Consider the following 18,223-nt stretch of genomic DNA (forward strand, 5'->3'; position numbering starts at 1 on the left):
ACAGTTTTGAAGAATGGCAACGATGGGTAGAGAGAAAGCACCGGGCACATCGTCGACAGATACCGTTTGTCCTTCCTGCAAATTCCCTCTTATCAAAGCCTTGCGGATATTGTTAACAGGACATTCAGGACATTGAAAACATGTATCACTTGTACCACGAATGTGACATGAAGACTCACACATTAAGCCTGAAAAGATACCGAAAGCGTAAACGTCAACGTCAACAAACATACGACATGCAAATGTTTTAATTGCAGATTTCAGCCAATGCTTCATTTTATTGACTGACATCACACATACATACATACATACATACATACATACATACATACACATACATACATACATACATACATACATACATACATACATACATATGTGAGTACTTATGTCAATACGTAGATACGTAGGTAAAAATGTTCATACATACCAAGAAAATCTCCTGGCTGAAATGTAAGAAAGTTTTCTGGTGAGAGCTCCAAAGTAACCATATCAGCTGTTGCGTTAGTAATCTCTACGTCACTTTGTCCGATTAATACATAGTGATTGTCTTCTTGACGACGATAAATGCCAGGATGGAAAAGTAAGGAAGATCCATTTGCCCACTCGGTGTTTATTTCCCATTTGTTTATTTTGCCAGCACAGGTAAACTTCGAAGATGTATCGATGAAAACGACCGGACCAGACTGTTCGATGAAATGACTGTGGACATCGCTTCTCCGACCAATATAATGCGGGCACTGAAGAATATCTGAAATTGCCAAAATGTACATAACAATGAGAAACACAACCACTCTGAGTGCTGAAGGTGGAAAAATAGATGAAATGATTAAAAATTTCAAATTATTAAGAAGTTATAGTGAATTTCAAAATAGCTTGGAATTACAACGTGCCTTGGTGATAAGAAAAACGTTTCTGGCGATAGAAAATGACACCACCTGCATTCATTACAAACGTTCTCCTTCGATAAAGTTTGCAACAATTTAACCTAATACGACGTTTAACATTGTCAGTGTTGCCGCTCTCCCATCGACACATATACACCGAGAGCTTGAACATTCTTATATTGCCTTTATCACGCTTCCCGTCCATGAAACTGCACAGAACGCTAACGATAGGTTTCTCCCGCTACAGTGTGTACGAGTCTGTACAACGATTGGTACTTCCTAAACTGAACGTGTTCTGTAAGTGAGACCAGCGGACGTCGGATTTTGTTAAATTGTTGCAAAATCTAGTCTATCAAAAGAGAACGCTTGCAATGGATGCCGTTGGTGTTACTTTCTATCACCAGAAATGTTTTTTTTTTTCTAATCAGCAAAGTACGTTGTAATTCCATGCTATTTTGAAATTCACCATAATATTGCCTAATCTTGACCAGAATGTATAGAGAGAAAACTTACCCCTCGGTATGAATACAAGTTGAAATACATTTTGTAAATACATGTCGTCATTTGTGAATGTAATTAACATAATGTTACTGCTGCTGTAAACGATCTGTAAAACATCCAAAATTCACATAAATACCAATGTGTAGCCATTAGGTAAATTATTTACTACAAAAACTTTTAATTTCTGTGAAACAAATCTTTAGACATAAATAAAACGACACTGTTTCGCTACATTCAAGTTTCACAGTAATGTAATAACTCGTGCCTTTGTATGTCTATATCTGTGTTTTACGACGTAAACGCACTCATACAAACAGATGTTTTTGTAGGAATGCAATCACGCAATGCCAGATTACTGAAGAATTAATCTCTCTCTCTCTCTCTCTCTCTCTCTCTCTCTCTCTCTCTCTCTCTCTCTCTCTCTCTCTGATTTGTTCCCCGAGCTACCGTCTTTATACTTCTGTTGTTTGTTTGTCCTTTGTTTGCTTGTGTACATGTTTTGTATGAAAATAACAGATCATAAGGTTTCTTAATGGTCTTTGTTTACTTAATTCAACGTATTGGGTCAAAGTAGTAAAGCAACTTGAACACTTTCTCTGCATTACGTGTCTTTCGTTGCCAGTAACATGACTGTAGAAAAAATAGGACAAAATTACCGTTTCGAAAAACAAAACCACAGTCTTTCTATCTGTGACAATATAATGTAATGATTTTTACCTCTTTAGGTGTTGTCTCATCTCCACATATAGATGTAATTTTGTCATCACCCGTATCGGTTCTGTCATGTATTTCAAGTAGATCGATATCACATCTTGGCAGAACGCAGTCTCCAACCATATTGTAATATTCAATAACTGCCACGATGGTGCTCCCTTTCAGATAATGACAAACAACGGCAAATATAATGTTGTTGTATCATGATTTTCTTTCAAAGTATAATCGCACCCTTTAGTTTTCATAATTAAGTGTTGATATAAAGGGACTGAGTGGCAAACCCTTGCCAATTATGTGTAACATCCACCATAAATAACTCCATCAGAGCACGTTTTGTGCAACAAAGCACAACCACATTGCATCATGGGTAATGCAACATCATACTTTGTCTTCTGAAAATTGCTGTAACCGAAAAGTGTGCTGTCCGATGAGTACTTTTCGGTTCTGTGGGAGTTCTTCCGAGAAAATGGCTCAAGATAGCAAATCGCGCCTAATATATACGCGTGTGACATGGCATCGAGCGTTTTTAAAGCGAAAACTTGAGGAATATCACAGGCAAACTGAGATCTATCACTATGTAAAATAATGTCAAAGAGACTTATATTTTACCCACCTCTTGGCACCTTGACAGTCCATTCACATCGTGTATTCCAAGAATATAGGTAGGTTATGAGACCAACGTCTCTCACAGTTAAATCCAATACTTCATTAAAACCACACTTAGAAACATATACTGTTCAAATAAAACGTTACGAGTCATCATATTTGCTCCGATTCGTCGGATTCGCCGGAACCGCTTAGTCGCCTACATCCGGCAGTTTAGAGCTTTTTAAAGTTGTATATTATAGTCAGGTAGTAATGAAGTGCACCATCAAGAGATGGACTAAAATAGTTTTCCTTGAGATTAAAATAATGATAATGATTTGTTGCCCCTTTGTGTCCTTAATAAAACTGAAGTACGTCGCAGATTCGAAGCTGTAAATGAAACTAGCAACTGTCTACTTTAATTCCGAATGTGTTGACATTATCTGCGGACAAAGCTACTGAAATTTGGTTTTGCTATTTATGCACCACGAAAGATGTAAGCATATCTGGGCAAAGTTATAAAAGAGCATTAAGAATGATATTTGTATGAGGCATTAGCTTGTTTTCAGCTTGCCAGTCTTTGGTTCCGTTCTAACATAGTTAGACGTTTGATTTGCTCCCCAACGTCTGTATACTATGCTGATCGACATTTACTTTAATTTTGTCCTCATGAGGATTATATAAGCCCTACTAAAAGAACTCCAACCTCTACAGGTATATTTACAGTTTGGCGTAACAGAGTACAAGTAATAAATTTTGCCTATTGCGAATCACACTGTGAAATTTTATAACAAACGAAGTAGGATCTGAAATAGTTGAAAAGTTTCCAGCCCGATTGTTGCGTGTTCACATGAACTTATGCCTGAACATGTAATTATGCTGAATTACGAGACAAATTAAAAGCACTTACTTATGCATCCAAAATCTACGGATTGTGAACGACAATAACAGTCAGCCGACACTGCTTCATTTACACAGACACAGTTACACGGACTCTTTTCCTTACCCCCGAACGCACATTCAGAAACACCTACAAGAAACGCCTATCTGTTAACGTGATTTTTAGTATTTTTTTGGCAAAAAGAAAACTTCGTCAGTTTTCTTAATTTGTTTGAATCCAAAAATTTGTCTGCGTTAGACAACTTGTCAATGTAGCTTACGGAGTCAAATAAGTGGAGATTATTGTACGCGAGTAACCTTGAATTTAATTAACTGGTTCCAAAGGCAAGATATTTGACAAAGCAGTAATTTACAAATTGAAAAAACAACAACATTATTATGTGCTCTACAAAGACAACAAAAATTACACGATCAAGATGGTATCAACAAGACAGTGTCGAATAAAGTATTAAACACTACAAATCACGGCACGAATGTGCTCCCTCTCTTTGAATTCAATTGCAATTTCTCGTTCAACGAATACCTTCAAGATTTATTGTTGGTTTTGAATGCCTATAATTGCAATGTGGTCTCCAGGTAGGAAACCATTCTAGTTACACTAAAGAAGATCTTATGTACGTAACGATAACTGACACCGAGCGATCAATACAGAAAAGCTGGACTACATACATATCTCTACATCTGGATTTTAATGACCCATTACATCTCACCTGCACATGGGTTATTCGTTGAGTTTGGATCATCGCAAGGGCAAAACAAATTTCCAAGTCTATGCTCGCAGATAAGGTCACATTGATTTGCAAATGTGCGAACTGCGCAGTCAAATTTATCTGAAACAAGGTAGCGATATTTTTTGTTAAATCTATACCGGTTGGGAAAAAGAATGAACCAGTTATGTAGACTGATGCGGAGAAAATATTTGTAGATAATGAGGTCGAGAAGAATAACTGATATGGCGATAAACATAAACACACCGGTTGCGTAGAACAATGACAGCGGTGACATTGGTGATAACAAGCTCATGCCCAGTGATATCCGTGTGAAGAGTACGAACAGAGTGTATTGCGAGACTAAACAGTTCGAGTCGGATTTCGAAATCTGAATACGAGCTACGGTTAATCAAAACAAATGGACAGAAGATGCGAAAACTATACTGTCATAGTCTGTAGTATAGTTCATAACTGAAAAATGATATGCTTGAAAACTTAGCTAGACCACCATTACTTCTATCTTACAGGAAATACATAGATAAATGTGAGTAACTAATACGTCAGTGGCATCCCTAAAATTCCCGACAGTGTACATCTTGAAGGAAATTATGCCCTTAAATGCTCATTTCTCTTGTTAAGTAAAGGCTAAAGTGAATATCTATGTATCATTAAAGGCCTCCACGCTCGAATTCTATATAATATAATAATTATTTTCACTAACCAGTAGTCTCGCATATGTATGGTACAGACTCTTCACATTTGTAGTCGTTCCAAAGGAAATCGTTGCCCCTAGAGAAATGTAGAAAAATAATAAGGAGTGTTCCGATGAAACACGAAATTTTGTTTCCGAAAACCCTGTTGTTTATACTGAAATGCACTAAAATATTTGTACGTTCTTTTGTAATGAAGTAAAACATAGTATGTTGCCCATAAGGAATGACGTTTGGCGTAACATGTGCTACATCAGTCGTCACCCATCTGTCTGTAGCTGACTATTTAAATAATGATGTGCGTACACGGTTGTCTGAAAGTAGGTCAGGTGGCTAAATATTTTGTCAGTGTTTTGTTCGGTTTTATTAGCCCAGGTAATTAAACAAAAATCAAATAAAGTTTAAACTCTGATGTGAAACGACTTGACCTGGGATAAACTGACGAAGTCAGCGAAGAAAACCATAGATTATGACTAATAATCATGCAAAGACAGTTTTTCATAAAGACGCAGTCTCAGTGTACTGCTACTCTCAACTCAAGAGATTAAAAAAACCCTGTACAATGAAATGTTATAGGAATAACTATTTCTCTTGACATTGTTAATTCGATGTGATTTTCAGGGAAACTTTGTTTCTGAATATGTGAGCCCCCTACATGTATGCGTATTAGATAAGATAAACAGATCACGGCAAATTATGGATAAATGTCAGGATGAAAATAGGCTCTTACAGAAACTTCCCTATAAAAGCCGGATTATCGTAAATTTATGCAAATGTTAAAAACCACGCTACTGAACAGACTTGCTGTGTTTGGTCCTAGAATCCCATGATTTTGCCCCATGTTTCTAGCGTTCATATTGTCATTGAATCTTGCATATGATTTCTGAGTCGAAAACGAACTGAAAAAATGTTCCGTTTTTTGTCGGTGAACGCACGTGTTTCAAAATGTGTTGCCTGTAAGACCATTTGACCCCTCTTTGCATACGTCACTAAAGTGTCCATTATGATTATTCAAAATTTACCATACAGTCAAAGCGATGTTATGAGGATTCAAAACTCCCGCCAAGTGTATGCAAATGGCTGCGTCATCAGTAGTCCCCCATTGTGCGCCCACGATCCCGTAACTTCCCGTCTAAATGGTACATTGGGGGAAAGTAGTACATGTACATACTTTCAATTGCTTAGAATTTAACCAATTCAAAAAGAGATTGCTGTGCAGTACATTGAAAATACGCCTTTTTGAATATTTTGTACAGTGCCTGGAAATACTGAAATACTGATTTCACGGCACGACTTTTTGAAGTTTAACGTGCAACGTGGATGCAGCGAATGACCCCCGTTGTTTTGGCGGATACCAGTGATTGTGGGACTTTACTGTACGGCATGAAAGTTCAGACGGTTCGGTCTAGATATTTGAATACGGCGACAAAATAAAACACAGAGACTTACAATTCGCAAGGGGATATATTTTGTCAGTCTCTTATAATTATATCTGATTTTTACAACTTTTACCATCATACACAAATTTCGATTGTAGGAGGTGAAATCCCAGCCGCCATACTGTTTGTTTAATACATTGAAAAGGCACATCGAAGATCCAAGCAAAAAAGTTCCGACGCACCAAAACTGATGACATAGATGCAGGTTGTCGTGAAGGAGAGCGACCAGAGGATAAATGCCAAAAAGCTTGTACATGTAATTATGATCGAGTAAAAACTGTTCAGCTGTCATTGTGCTCTTAGATCTGACAACATGAACATTGCCTCACAACGGGCACTACTGTTTTAAACCTGCAATTGCGTTATACATTCTAGCTCTGAATAATGTTTTGCAAAAATGCGTATCATGTACAATTCGACTTTCGAATATATTAACACATTTGCGAGGATTTATGTCAGACGTGATTCCAAACGACAACCTCAACACACGTTACAAATTTTAGTTTGGACACTCTTCTCTATTTTGTTTTTTGACTTCTTATTGAAAAGTACGGATCGCCTGAGAACTCACCCCGTTGTTATTATTTAACGTCATTTCAAGTATTAACATGTGTGTAATGTTTAATAAAGCACACCTAGCGACAGTATACCACAAGATTTTGACCAGTTCACGACATATATGCACGAGCGATAGCGAGTGCATATATGAAGTGAACTGGTCAAAATCTAGTGGTATACCGTCGCTGGGTGTGATTTATTGCTATTATATCATAACAGTATATTGAAATTCTTGCGTGGAACATCATAAACGGATTTTTGCTCAAGCTGAGAGCTCACGCGTATGCCTGCCGTGGTATATTGCCAATACACCACGGTCCTTCGCCGTGCCTAATCGGTTCCATACACAAGACAGTGAAACAAAAAATACACACTACTATACATTAAACGCAAATCACTAATATATGAACGATGTGTGGAGTTGCTTTCCCTTTACTACCTAGCTTGAACAACAAAAAGAAAAAAATAACGCCACCAATAATACAATAGTCTTCATAACAACATACAGCCCGTACATAGAAACAACAAAAATCAAGCAAGCCCTGACAGAAAACTGGCATGAACTTGAAAAAGACGAAACACTAAAAAAACTGTTCCAAAACAAACCAATAATCGCATACAGAAGGAACAGAAATATAGGCGACACACTTATAAGCGCCAGACTTCACAAAAACAACAATAGCTCAAACTCAGGTTCACAAGAACCTATACAAACACAACGAGATCAAACAGTCGATAGTTTAGCTTCCTTATTTGAACAACAAACTCAAGCGGAACAACATATTACAAAATAAAAACAATCAACCATTCAACACGTCTCACTGAACAAAACTGAATTTTAAGCGACTGATGAAGAAAACTCTGTTTTCGAAACGTAGCGCCAAAGGATCGTAGTGTCGCAGTAATCTCTCCGCCCCAACCCGGAATAACACAAGACATGTAGATTACGGGTACGTCTCGCTATGGCTAAAACAACAACTTACATGAAACAGCCAAACAGGATATACACTTATATTACACACGATATCATACATAAAACACAAACAACCCAAATATGAACGATGTGTGGAGTTGCTTTCCCTTTACTGCCAATCAGATCGCAGTATTTGCACCATCAATATACTGGTATGATATAATAACGGATATCGCAACGGGTGTATCACTTACGTAGCCATCGTCAGGCATCTGCCATCCCCACTGGGCTCTCCTCGGTTAAAGTTTAGCCATTCCAAGACTGTACCATCGCTCGATACTACATGTTGTCCGTCTATGGAGATTATAGCATCGAACCAGAAGCTTCCAGAAGTGTAAACACTGTTCTTGATCTGTTGGTGTTTTACACTGCTGTCGTCCTTTACAAGAGCCATATTATAACCCTCACAAACCAAGGCTGCATCGTAGTGCACCTTCTTTGTTTGCGTAACTGCCACGAATACTGATGAACCTTAAAAACAAAAATACGTCAACCTTAAATGCAATGAAAACCTTATTGCCACCAATCAAACATAAACGTATCAGCAAATAACCAACCAGCTATCAATCGATCCCATTCAATAATGAATCAATCAATCAATCAATCAATCAATCAATCAATCAAATCAATTAATAAACCAACAAACTATTCATTCTGTCAATCAATCAATCAATAAATCAATTGCAATCAATCAAACAATCAATCAATCAATCAATGAATAAAACATTCATTTAAATGATATTTTACACTGTGCCGAACTTCCAATGCGGTGATGCTATTAAAGTCCAAGCTCTAAAATCACTCGTAACTTACGTTGACATGACTTTCTATCCGAACGTAGCTTGTAACCATTGTTGCAGTCACAGTAGAAGGAACCAGGCGTGTTGATGCACTTATGTTCACACAAGCTTCCGTAAGATGCACATTCATCAATATCTGTGTTATATATTTGTATTAAATATTGTTTAAAAGCTAATTTACCCTGTAATATACCCCGTGGTTACGTTAAGTTAGCATTAGTGAAACGTAAAGAAACGTTACCGATAAATACCTACTTGAGACCGAAGTATCGAAAACTTGCCTAACATATGTAGTAAGCTTCATCCTGGATATTCAATACTTAAGCTTATCGAGGGTAGCTGACAAGTTATTCTGTGAGTTTGCCTCACGTCGTATCCAATCGGAAAGTCTTCGTGTTGAGAATGACACCTATTGTGCCATTTCCTTCTTTGAGATCTGATTATCTTTTTACTCTTCGACAATACCTCCTTACCTATCTATTTTACATAAAACCTCTAGTGTTATATTGCCCATGTCAAACAACAGTGTATGGGTCATGTAATGGTAAGTGAAGATCCTTCAACAATATTCTTCAACAAACACGGATCAGAAATGCCATCGATTCGAAATAAATAAATGCTCGAAACGTAATACCTTCACATGTTCGGTTCTTCGATTCATATCCAGCACAGCACGGAACATTATTTAAGTCGGTAGAACTATTGGATATTACCTCTGAGCAGTTGCTTAGGTCTGGAAATAAAGAAGTGAAGACTTCTTATATTTTAAATAATACATTGCACCTTTTTAAGATCGTAGATTGGTAAAGGTTGAGTAGAATGAAATATCGTTCATTTCAATGCAGAGATTACCCAGAGAACAATTGGTGAAGCGAATACAAGCAATGATCAAATCTATGGCAGACTGTTTTAGTTAAGCGACATAACGTTTTGTTTGTTTTTGTACGTTTTTAAAAACCGTCTTATGCTTTGACACTGCATTATAAAATAATTTCTAAAAAAATCAGCTTGCGGTGCAAAGCAAACCGTCAGTTAAGTCATCATATACTAACACTGTTGAATTGTTTATTGCCACATCAAAGTTTGTTGCGTATAATATAGCAATTTGGATACAATATTGTTTGTTATTGAAATCACATATCGTCAGTGCTATTTTATATTCGCAATTTAAAATTTAATATAAATGAAAGCGTAATTTGAATGAACTAAACACTCCAGTATCAGAACTTTGGTGGAGGGCGTTTCATGGAAGAAACTGCGGGAAGTAAAACTGGTCACAACTTTTATCAAAATCATATAAGTGCACGAATTCACAAGAAATAAAAATACCAAAATATATCTGATAGGGCAAGAGCATATAGTTCAGGTCATACGTGTTTTCCTCCACAGAAAAAGAGTAAAAGAAAGAAAAAAGAAAGTTAAAGATAGACAGAAAGACAGACAGACAGACAGACAGACTATGTTTTGTTATTGAAATGTGTCTGTTCTGATATTGGTTGTTAAGGCTATGCATTCATATCACCTTTCATTTCACTTCGATTATATGTATCTATTTTTATTTTCTGTCACCTTGCCAGGCAATGGTATCAAGTGGCCAAGTAAAAAAAATTGTGCCATATCTTCAAGCGTTAAAACAAGTCAAGCCCATCTTTGCCTCTATCGGTAGCCTGATGTCATTGACACCAACTAGTGTTGAATGCTTGAGAGAGATTCTTGATTCAGTAGCTTATCAGGAATCGTACGGTGTCTCAATTAAATAAAAAACAACCGAATTACGGCTTTTTAGTTGATAAATTCTGTGTCTCATGAGATATCGTCCTTTCCCCCTAATTGCCATGTCACTTTACGTCATTTGATCTGCTGTCTCGTGATTCTTTGTCATCTACTCTGTAAAGTTAAGTGTTCAAGGATAGAACACCAATTAAACGCCTTTTTGTAACACTTTTTGAACGCCTCTAGACGTTCAGAAATTTAACACTACGTGTTCAACCAACGTTCAATTTTTGAACATACGTGTGCAGATTTTGAACGCTACGTGTTCATCAGACTATGGTGTTCCGTATCTGAACACACGTTGCACAGGAGATGTGTTCAAAAAATTGAACGCTTTTACGCGTTCAAAGGGCTGTAACACTTTTTGAACGCATGGACGCCGTTCAACGATAAGTGTGTTAAAGGCTAGAACACATTATGCGCACTTGTTGAACACCTTTAATTTTGGGCGTTCACGGGGTGTTCAAGAATTGAAATAACATTACAGACCATTGATATCCAGTAAATTATTTATTCTAAAAATACACGAAACATTTCTAGAGTAAAATACAATAATTTACTATAAAATGGGCAAATAAACATTGCAACTTTGTATGTAAAGTTTGTCAGAGGAAAAAACCAACAGTGTTAAGACCTTCCTATCAAAAACATAAGCAATAAAAATCACCATATTGTGGATGACGTTTTATGTTCGCACTTGTTTAAAATGTACAAAAATCATCTGAAAAAGCTCAAAATTTGGGAGACTTATTGTGTTGAAAAGAAGCATATGTATGAAATGCATACTCCATTCTTGTAAGATGGTTTCTTAAAGACATTTCCTCTCGTATAGACAATTGTAAATTTTGAAGAAAAAAGAAGTTAGTCAAGGCTTCTCTGGTGCACATGGTATAAAGTTATCCACACTAAAGTAAACACAACATGTCAAGTTGTCAAAGTGTCAGAGTAAGGCACAATATGCAGAAAGTGGGGAAAGTGGGTCCTTGGCAGGGTAAAACCTATTTCCTTGTCCAACAAAGTCCTTCATAAACAAAAAGGTTCGTTTGTTTGTAATATCTTTAAATAAACCCTGAAATAAATGGGTGACATTTCAAAAATATACTTCTCAGAAATTTAAAACATATTCGTAAAGACCTTTCGAATGCTGGTGTACCCTGCTTTTAATTTTTATACAATTTTTTTTTACCAAAATGGTAAAAATCACCCTTAAAATGAAAAAATGTAAATTTCATCATAACTTGAATATATCACATTCTGGTAATCCCTAATGTCTTTAAAATGTCTGAAATGTCTTTAATGTCCTAAAAATACAAAGTTGCAAATTTCTGCATAATTTGAACAATCTGAAAAAGACTATCAGTAGAGATCTATGTCCTAAATATCAAAGCTGTTCGATTAGCAGTTTTGAAATATTTTTTTTAAAGATATTTTTGACCAAAAATGACAAAAATTGCCATGAAATATACAAATTTGAATATTTCATCACGACTAGCACAAATTTGACTAAGGTCATTTTTAGGGACATGTTTACCAAATATTGAAGACGGCAGTAAAAGAGAAGAAGATTTTTGCCAAAAAATAGCAAAATTAGCCTCAAAAATATAAATTTGCATATTTCATCATAATTTGAACTATCTGATTAGGGTAATCCCTTGGGACATGTAATCCAAATATTAAAGGATTCGTAAAGGCTGGTTTTAAGAAAAACCTTTGGATGTACAAATTTGAGGAAAATGCTACACATCCACCTATTTAGCTGACAGCAAAGCTAAAAACCAGTTGCTAAGTACAAGAGACGTGTTGAGCTACAATACAAAATAATCTACGGTTTGGTAGCAGGCTATGATCAACTAAATGTTACAAGGGCATAAGCTTTCAAAGACGTGAAGTCTCCTTCATCAGATGCAAGGGGGATGAAAAATTGAAGCAGAAAGTGCAGTGACAGAAAATTCAGAGTGAAAATTTCAGAAAAATCAGTAATTCAGAGTGGACATTTTACTCTGAATGGTCTGTCGCTTTCAGCTTTGATTCAATGAGGGAGACTACACGTCTGTGAAAGCTTATTCTCCGACATAGTTAGTTGATCATAGCATGCCACCAAAGCTTGGATTAATTCAGAACAAAAATACAGAAATTTATCAAAATTCAGTTACTGACCCTTGGAAGTTTAAATCTACATTAGAGATGAACTGAGGTTCTCAAGCTTGTTTCCAGACAGTTATCTGCACCACCAGCTTCTGTAACAACTCTTCGATTTTCAGTTAAATCCAACTTTTTACATCCTGAAAAAATGCAACAATAGGTAATATGGCGAGATGAAACTTTAAATGAAAGACAAGGGGCTGATTAGGTTAAGGAAAAGGGGAGACTTTCATATACAGTGCCTCTCTTCAATACTGTTACAAAATATTTGCTGCTTCTTGTCATCAACTGATTAAAATAAAAAGCCAACCTCTCATATGCTGAAACAAGACATTGTATACTCTACGATGTTTAACTTATGTTTTACATGCGATTGTGTTTACTAAAAGACATGTGTTAGCTGTGATTACGCAGCGGTACTATGCAAGGCGTATTGATCGCGCTCAGGTCAAGGGTTATCGCTACAGTTGTGTTTTGATGACCCTTGACCCGAGTGAGATCGATCGATAGGCTATGGCCAAAAGTACGACTGCGTAGTCACAGCTAGTTGGTATAGCAGCAATGAAAGAAAAACAGGTTTCTTCACGTAGTTAAGGTATTTCAAGGTACAATACAATTAATTTCAAAGGACGATAATATAGATGCTTCAAAAATCTAATACATTTTACTATTTTGGAGAGGAAACTTACCCTTTCTGGTCTTGCTTCCGCACGATCACGACTTCAGGGTGCGCTCACAAGAAAAATGTCGCAACTTCCGTTTTGATGCATCATGGGATAGGAAAAGACACCAAACTTGAACACCAAGTGTTTAGAAGTAGAACGCCTCTTGCACGCATTTGTTAAAATTAAAACGTTCATGGTGGTTTTTTGATTTTCTTTTCTAATTTTTAAACTTTCAACCCGTAATAAACGTGTAAAATTATTTTGTATACTTCCTTTTTTAGAAAAAACATGCTTTCAGCAATTGTAGGCCGGAAATATTTTTCATTTAGTGTGAAATTCGTTACACCAAAATCCGTGTACGTTTACCGGACAATGAAGCAATAGTAAATTTAATATAGCCATTGTAAAGTAAAAAACACAAAAGACTGTTAATTGTTTCACAGTATTGTAAAATTTCTGTGATGCTGAGTTTTTGAACACTTGAAGGAGATCGTTGTTAACACATAGTGTTCAGGTTTAGAACATCATTGTTAATATTATGAACACTAGAGTTAACAATATGAAGACTAGCCGTTCACATTTGAACACTGACATGTACATTTTGAACGCGTAAAGACGCATCTAGCGTCCGCTATTTTTACAGTGTAGTAGCTTGCGATATGGTGTCAAGAAGTTATTTGGAAACATTGCTGGAATACCTTGACCATATACTTCGATTTCGCAAACACCCAAATATTCAACACGGTTTGGTATATCCACACTGACGTATCGTCCAATCATTTTCCCGGGACAGTTTATGATATTTTCACCCCCAGTCTCTGTACCGATGGATTTGCCACAAACAGCATTACGCAAGTGATTTTCATTGTTTCCAACGCGCATTCGAGCGCCAATCATGCGATAATCTGCAAATAAAAACATATCAGCCACTAATGAATGTCAAATAAATGACAAGTCATCATATTCTCGCATTTCCCCTTTTTTATCTTGTATTTAGAATCCACTAGATCTATCCTGCAATTTGTGACCCTTAATAAAATAAATTTTCAGAAAAAAAGATTGGTGTCGTTACATTTATAATGATATTTACGCGCAATTCCATGTAATCCACTTGTTGTAGTAGGTATATGTATATTACAGTAGGTATACGTAAAAACGCTTGCCCTCTTACACTATTTGGCGAAATTGTATAATTCATAAACACTGAGACAATGTGTGATCAACTTTTTTTGTCATTTAAAACAATGTGATGTAAGTGTGATTGTATATAAACTTACCGAATACATCATTCCTACTGAACAAATGGATCCTAAGTACTCGATATGACTTCATTAGGTCAACTATGAACCAAGGTTCAAATTCTTCATAGGTATGTGCACAACGACCTGGATCATTATGGGCTCTGATACCATCTACGCCCTTCTCAGCCTTGCGATGCTCTGCAAAATCTGTACTTTGATAGGCTGGTTTCTTCAGAGCTAGGTTCACATCTTCACCTGAACAGTGCGTAAACGTAAAACGCTTATCACTATATTCTTATAATAAATGCGATTTGTTTTATATGTTGACGGGATATACATGTATGTGATAGAAACTTAAAGGGCGGGTCTACTTCCAGCTTTTCTTTATTTTACAAAGTGGTTCCCATATGCGTAAACATGTATTTTTTTTAGATATTCGATCTATGAATGATCGGAAGAGTACAACAGAAAAACAACAAGCGTGGTTTAAAAGTTATAACAAGAATCGAAATTTTAAAAGAAAAAAAAATTGATATTCAAAATAACGTAAGGTTTAGTCAAAGCAGTCAGTCTGTGGTCGCTAGGAGATTGCAAAACTCGTATGAAAACTCTAGTTATCACACCAGCGCCTTTAATGTTGTTACAATTCCAAATGCATGATGATGTATACATATTCAGAATAGGCAAAGGCTAGGGTACTTCGTCCTCCCAAAAAAAAAACAAATAAATAAAAACAAAACAAACGCAAACAAGTAAACAAACAAACAAACGGGGCGAACAAACACTTATCTCCACTATTTTAGTTTGGGAGAGAACCGTTCAAAAAAAGTGACTGTAAAGGTGGTACGAGGCATTCAACATCTTCAACAGTAACTCTTTAGAAATAAGGCATACATGTCCATTTCAACTCTAAATGCTGTAACCATTTGAAAGAAATACCACAACAGACGTTTAATGGAAACTATCTTTGAGACAAAAAAAATGTTCACATTTCGGATCACGTTTTTAAGGAACTATATAAATGAGAGTTGTGCACTTTTCGTTTGGGCACGCAACAAAGACAATAAGCGATATGAGCAATGTTTCAAGACAGAGCTAAATTTCCAATGTTCTGTATAGATACTATGGATTACAGCAGAAGTCCATTTCCCACCCATAATGACAAAAAAGACGAAAAGGGCAGGAAATATAAGTGGTGCTTATATTTAGCTGTGCAAGTGAGCCGAGAGCCAGTAATAATCGTTACTGCTAACTTTGGTTTTCAGTACTCTTTCTTGACAGCAGCATCGCTGTGACTAAGATATACTAAAGGCAGCTCCGTGTGATTGTTATGGGATTGCGATAGTTCAAATAGGGGCTTGATAAGGGTGAGGCTATAAATTGCTAGAGTCAAATCTTTTTACCTACTCGGGAGGCTCTGTACGGCCGCCAAAAGCAATGCTTTCCAGCACAATATAACAATTTCGATTAATTGATAGTAGATAATATACTAAATTTTGTCGAGTGATAAATGTTACTGTTTGAAAACGGTCGGGGATAGGCGTAACCTGATCTATATTACAAACTAGGTTGAATATCACAAGTTCAGTGTGATATGAAAATTAAGTCAAGTACCTGACGTACCTTTAAAGATACGATGGACATCATAAAGCAGAGAAAAGGTTGTATTAGGTAAAAAAAAATTTGGTATTTGTTTATGACAGGACTTTTTACAGACTGGTGGGGAGAGTAAATTTTGAACCAAGGTGTACCTCTGTGGGCACTGAATCAGTCATATGCATTCAAACAACATTAGTAGGATAAATCAACGCTACAACATCGCCTTTGCAGTAGCAGCCTGTTCTGTCTCTTCACCTTTGCTGTTCAAAAGAATAAAGTTGATGCAAACTAAAATGAGCTCCCGGGAAATGATACACCAACACGATATTATGGTTAACTGTATTTATTCCCATGTAAATTATTACTATACTACCTAGCCTTTCCTATCGTGATGCTATGATAAGAAATCCATTTCCAAGAATCGTCAAATATTGTGTGAAACGTGACTTCATGAACCTACCTGCACAGTCGAGTTCGTCTTCACGGTACAAACAGTCTTGTTCAAGATTACACAATTGATTGATTGATATACAACTGCCGTCAATGCATTCGTATTCATCATCACCGCATACTATTTCCAAATCTGATAAGTAAATCAGTTTAATTCTCATGATGTTAATTCACTAAGTGTACGTTATTTTTCACTTCTCACAAGCCAATTTAAAGAAATGCTGTCATGTAATTGATAGTTTACACAATGTCTGACACGGATGAACCTTTGATATTTCTAAGGGACCGTTCATTTGACTAGGACTGCAAATAGGACTCCAATAAGTACTACCCTGAGTGAAAAAGTGAAGAAAAATGCTCTTGAACGTCATTATATTTCCCATTTGCCAGATTTAAAACATGATGCCACATAATCACCTAAACATTTATTTCTCTTTATGCAGTAACAGTCTTTCAATAAAATTATTTACAAGAAAAGCTTCGAAATGTCTACATTTCAATCTTTTTCATTTATTACAGCTATATTACAGTTATATACACTTACCTGAATATCCGCCACCTTCACATAATTGGGGATCTGCCACGCATTCGTTATTGGGACAGATATATTCGTCACTTGTGCAATTTAAATCTGATAGGAAAAAGGTGTTTGTATGTTGTTACGCATCACAGAAGTCAAAAGTTTGTCAAGCTACCGTCAACACTATTGAAACTAATTTTTTGATGACTGGATTGTGAACTTATGTCGTTTTAATCTGCAAATATAAGCTCATCTGCTTTCCTCTTTATGCAAACCTATTTTTATGAGTAATTTGTAATATTGCAGCATTCAGCTATATGGCACCCAACACTTTTGAGAAATTTGAAAAATATAAAGATCCCATTCTCCCAAATTAGTTCCAATCGTGTTCGTCTCTTTTTGTAGAGTAACACTGAACAGTAGTCGCATTGTCCATGTAAAATAAATTTGTCCGTATCAATAATCTATAGATATCGTCAAAATGCATGGTCACATGACTGTATCTCGTGGTATGAATCATGATCCTTGCCAACTATCCTTGACATAACTGACGAAACGAATGATCCTATAATTTAGTGGAAAACAAGTCGGTATTAGACTTACGTATTACAAAAGCAGTAAACTGGAAACCCCTTTCCGTGACTGAATAATCTGAATAAAATGCGATCCAAACTTCACCTCCATTTGACGTGTAATCATCCGGAATGACATTCCCGTGATGCACGTCGGCATCCGAATTAGGAGTCGTCCCACTTCCAAACCTGACACTATCGTAACCGTCCTCAGTTTCAAAAGTTTGGAAGATCAGTCGAATTCTCCCTCCTTGTGTGTTTGTGATAATGATCCACGTACATTCGATGTTTGGGTGATAATTGGACGGATAGTTTGGAGAAGTGATGACTATTTCTTCATTTTCCTTCAACTCGTACTCGTATTCACACTCTAAAATGATATGATAAACGACACCTTTGCTAATTGAAGTAATTGCTATTGGATTAACATGACTCCTGAATGATTTTTTTCACTCTTGTGTTTTCATGATTTCACTCCACAATT

General features: G+C 36.3%; 1 protein-coding gene across 1 annotated transcript in view; it reads right to left on the reverse strand.

Annotated features, from left to right (window-relative positions):
* Positions 1–18,223, reverse strand: part of LOC139144466 (uncharacterized) — a 33,428-nt gene that overhangs the window by 12,417 nt on the left and 2,788 nt on the right. Inside the window, exons 3-18 of the mRNA XM_070715164.1 lie at positions 17,771–18,109; positions 17,192–17,278; positions 16,658–16,780; positions 14,635–14,853; positions 14,056–14,262; positions 9,412–9,510; positions 8,791–8,913; positions 8,172–8,448; positions 5,019–5,086; positions 4,298–4,417; positions 3,598–3,717; positions 2,716–2,835; positions 2,106–2,260; positions 1,401–1,494; positions 431–751; positions 3–188 (exon numbers count right to left, since the gene is read on the reverse strand). Coding sequence (XP_070571265.1) covers positions 3–188; positions 431–751; positions 1,401–1,494; positions 2,106–2,260; positions 2,716–2,835; positions 3,598–3,717; positions 4,298–4,417; positions 5,019–5,086; positions 8,172–8,448; positions 8,791–8,913; positions 9,412–9,510; positions 14,056–14,262; positions 14,635–14,853; positions 16,658–16,780; positions 17,192–17,278; positions 17,771–18,109 — 2,658 coding nt within the window. The remainder of the gene's footprint in view (positions 1–2; positions 189–430; positions 752–1,400; positions 1,495–2,105; positions 2,261–2,715; positions 2,836–3,597; positions 3,718–4,297; positions 4,418–5,018; positions 5,087–8,171; positions 8,449–8,790; positions 8,914–9,411; positions 9,511–14,055; positions 14,263–14,634; positions 14,854–16,657; positions 16,781–17,191; positions 17,279–17,770; positions 18,110–18,223) is intronic.

Source organism: Ptychodera flava, chromosome 11, assembly GCF_041260155.1.
Source record: "Ptychodera flava strain L36383 chromosome 11, AS_Pfla_20210202, whole genome shotgun sequence".
In the NCBI taxonomy this organism is placed as follows: domain Eukaryota; kingdom Metazoa; phylum Hemichordata; class Enteropneusta; family Ptychoderidae; genus Ptychodera; species Ptychodera flava.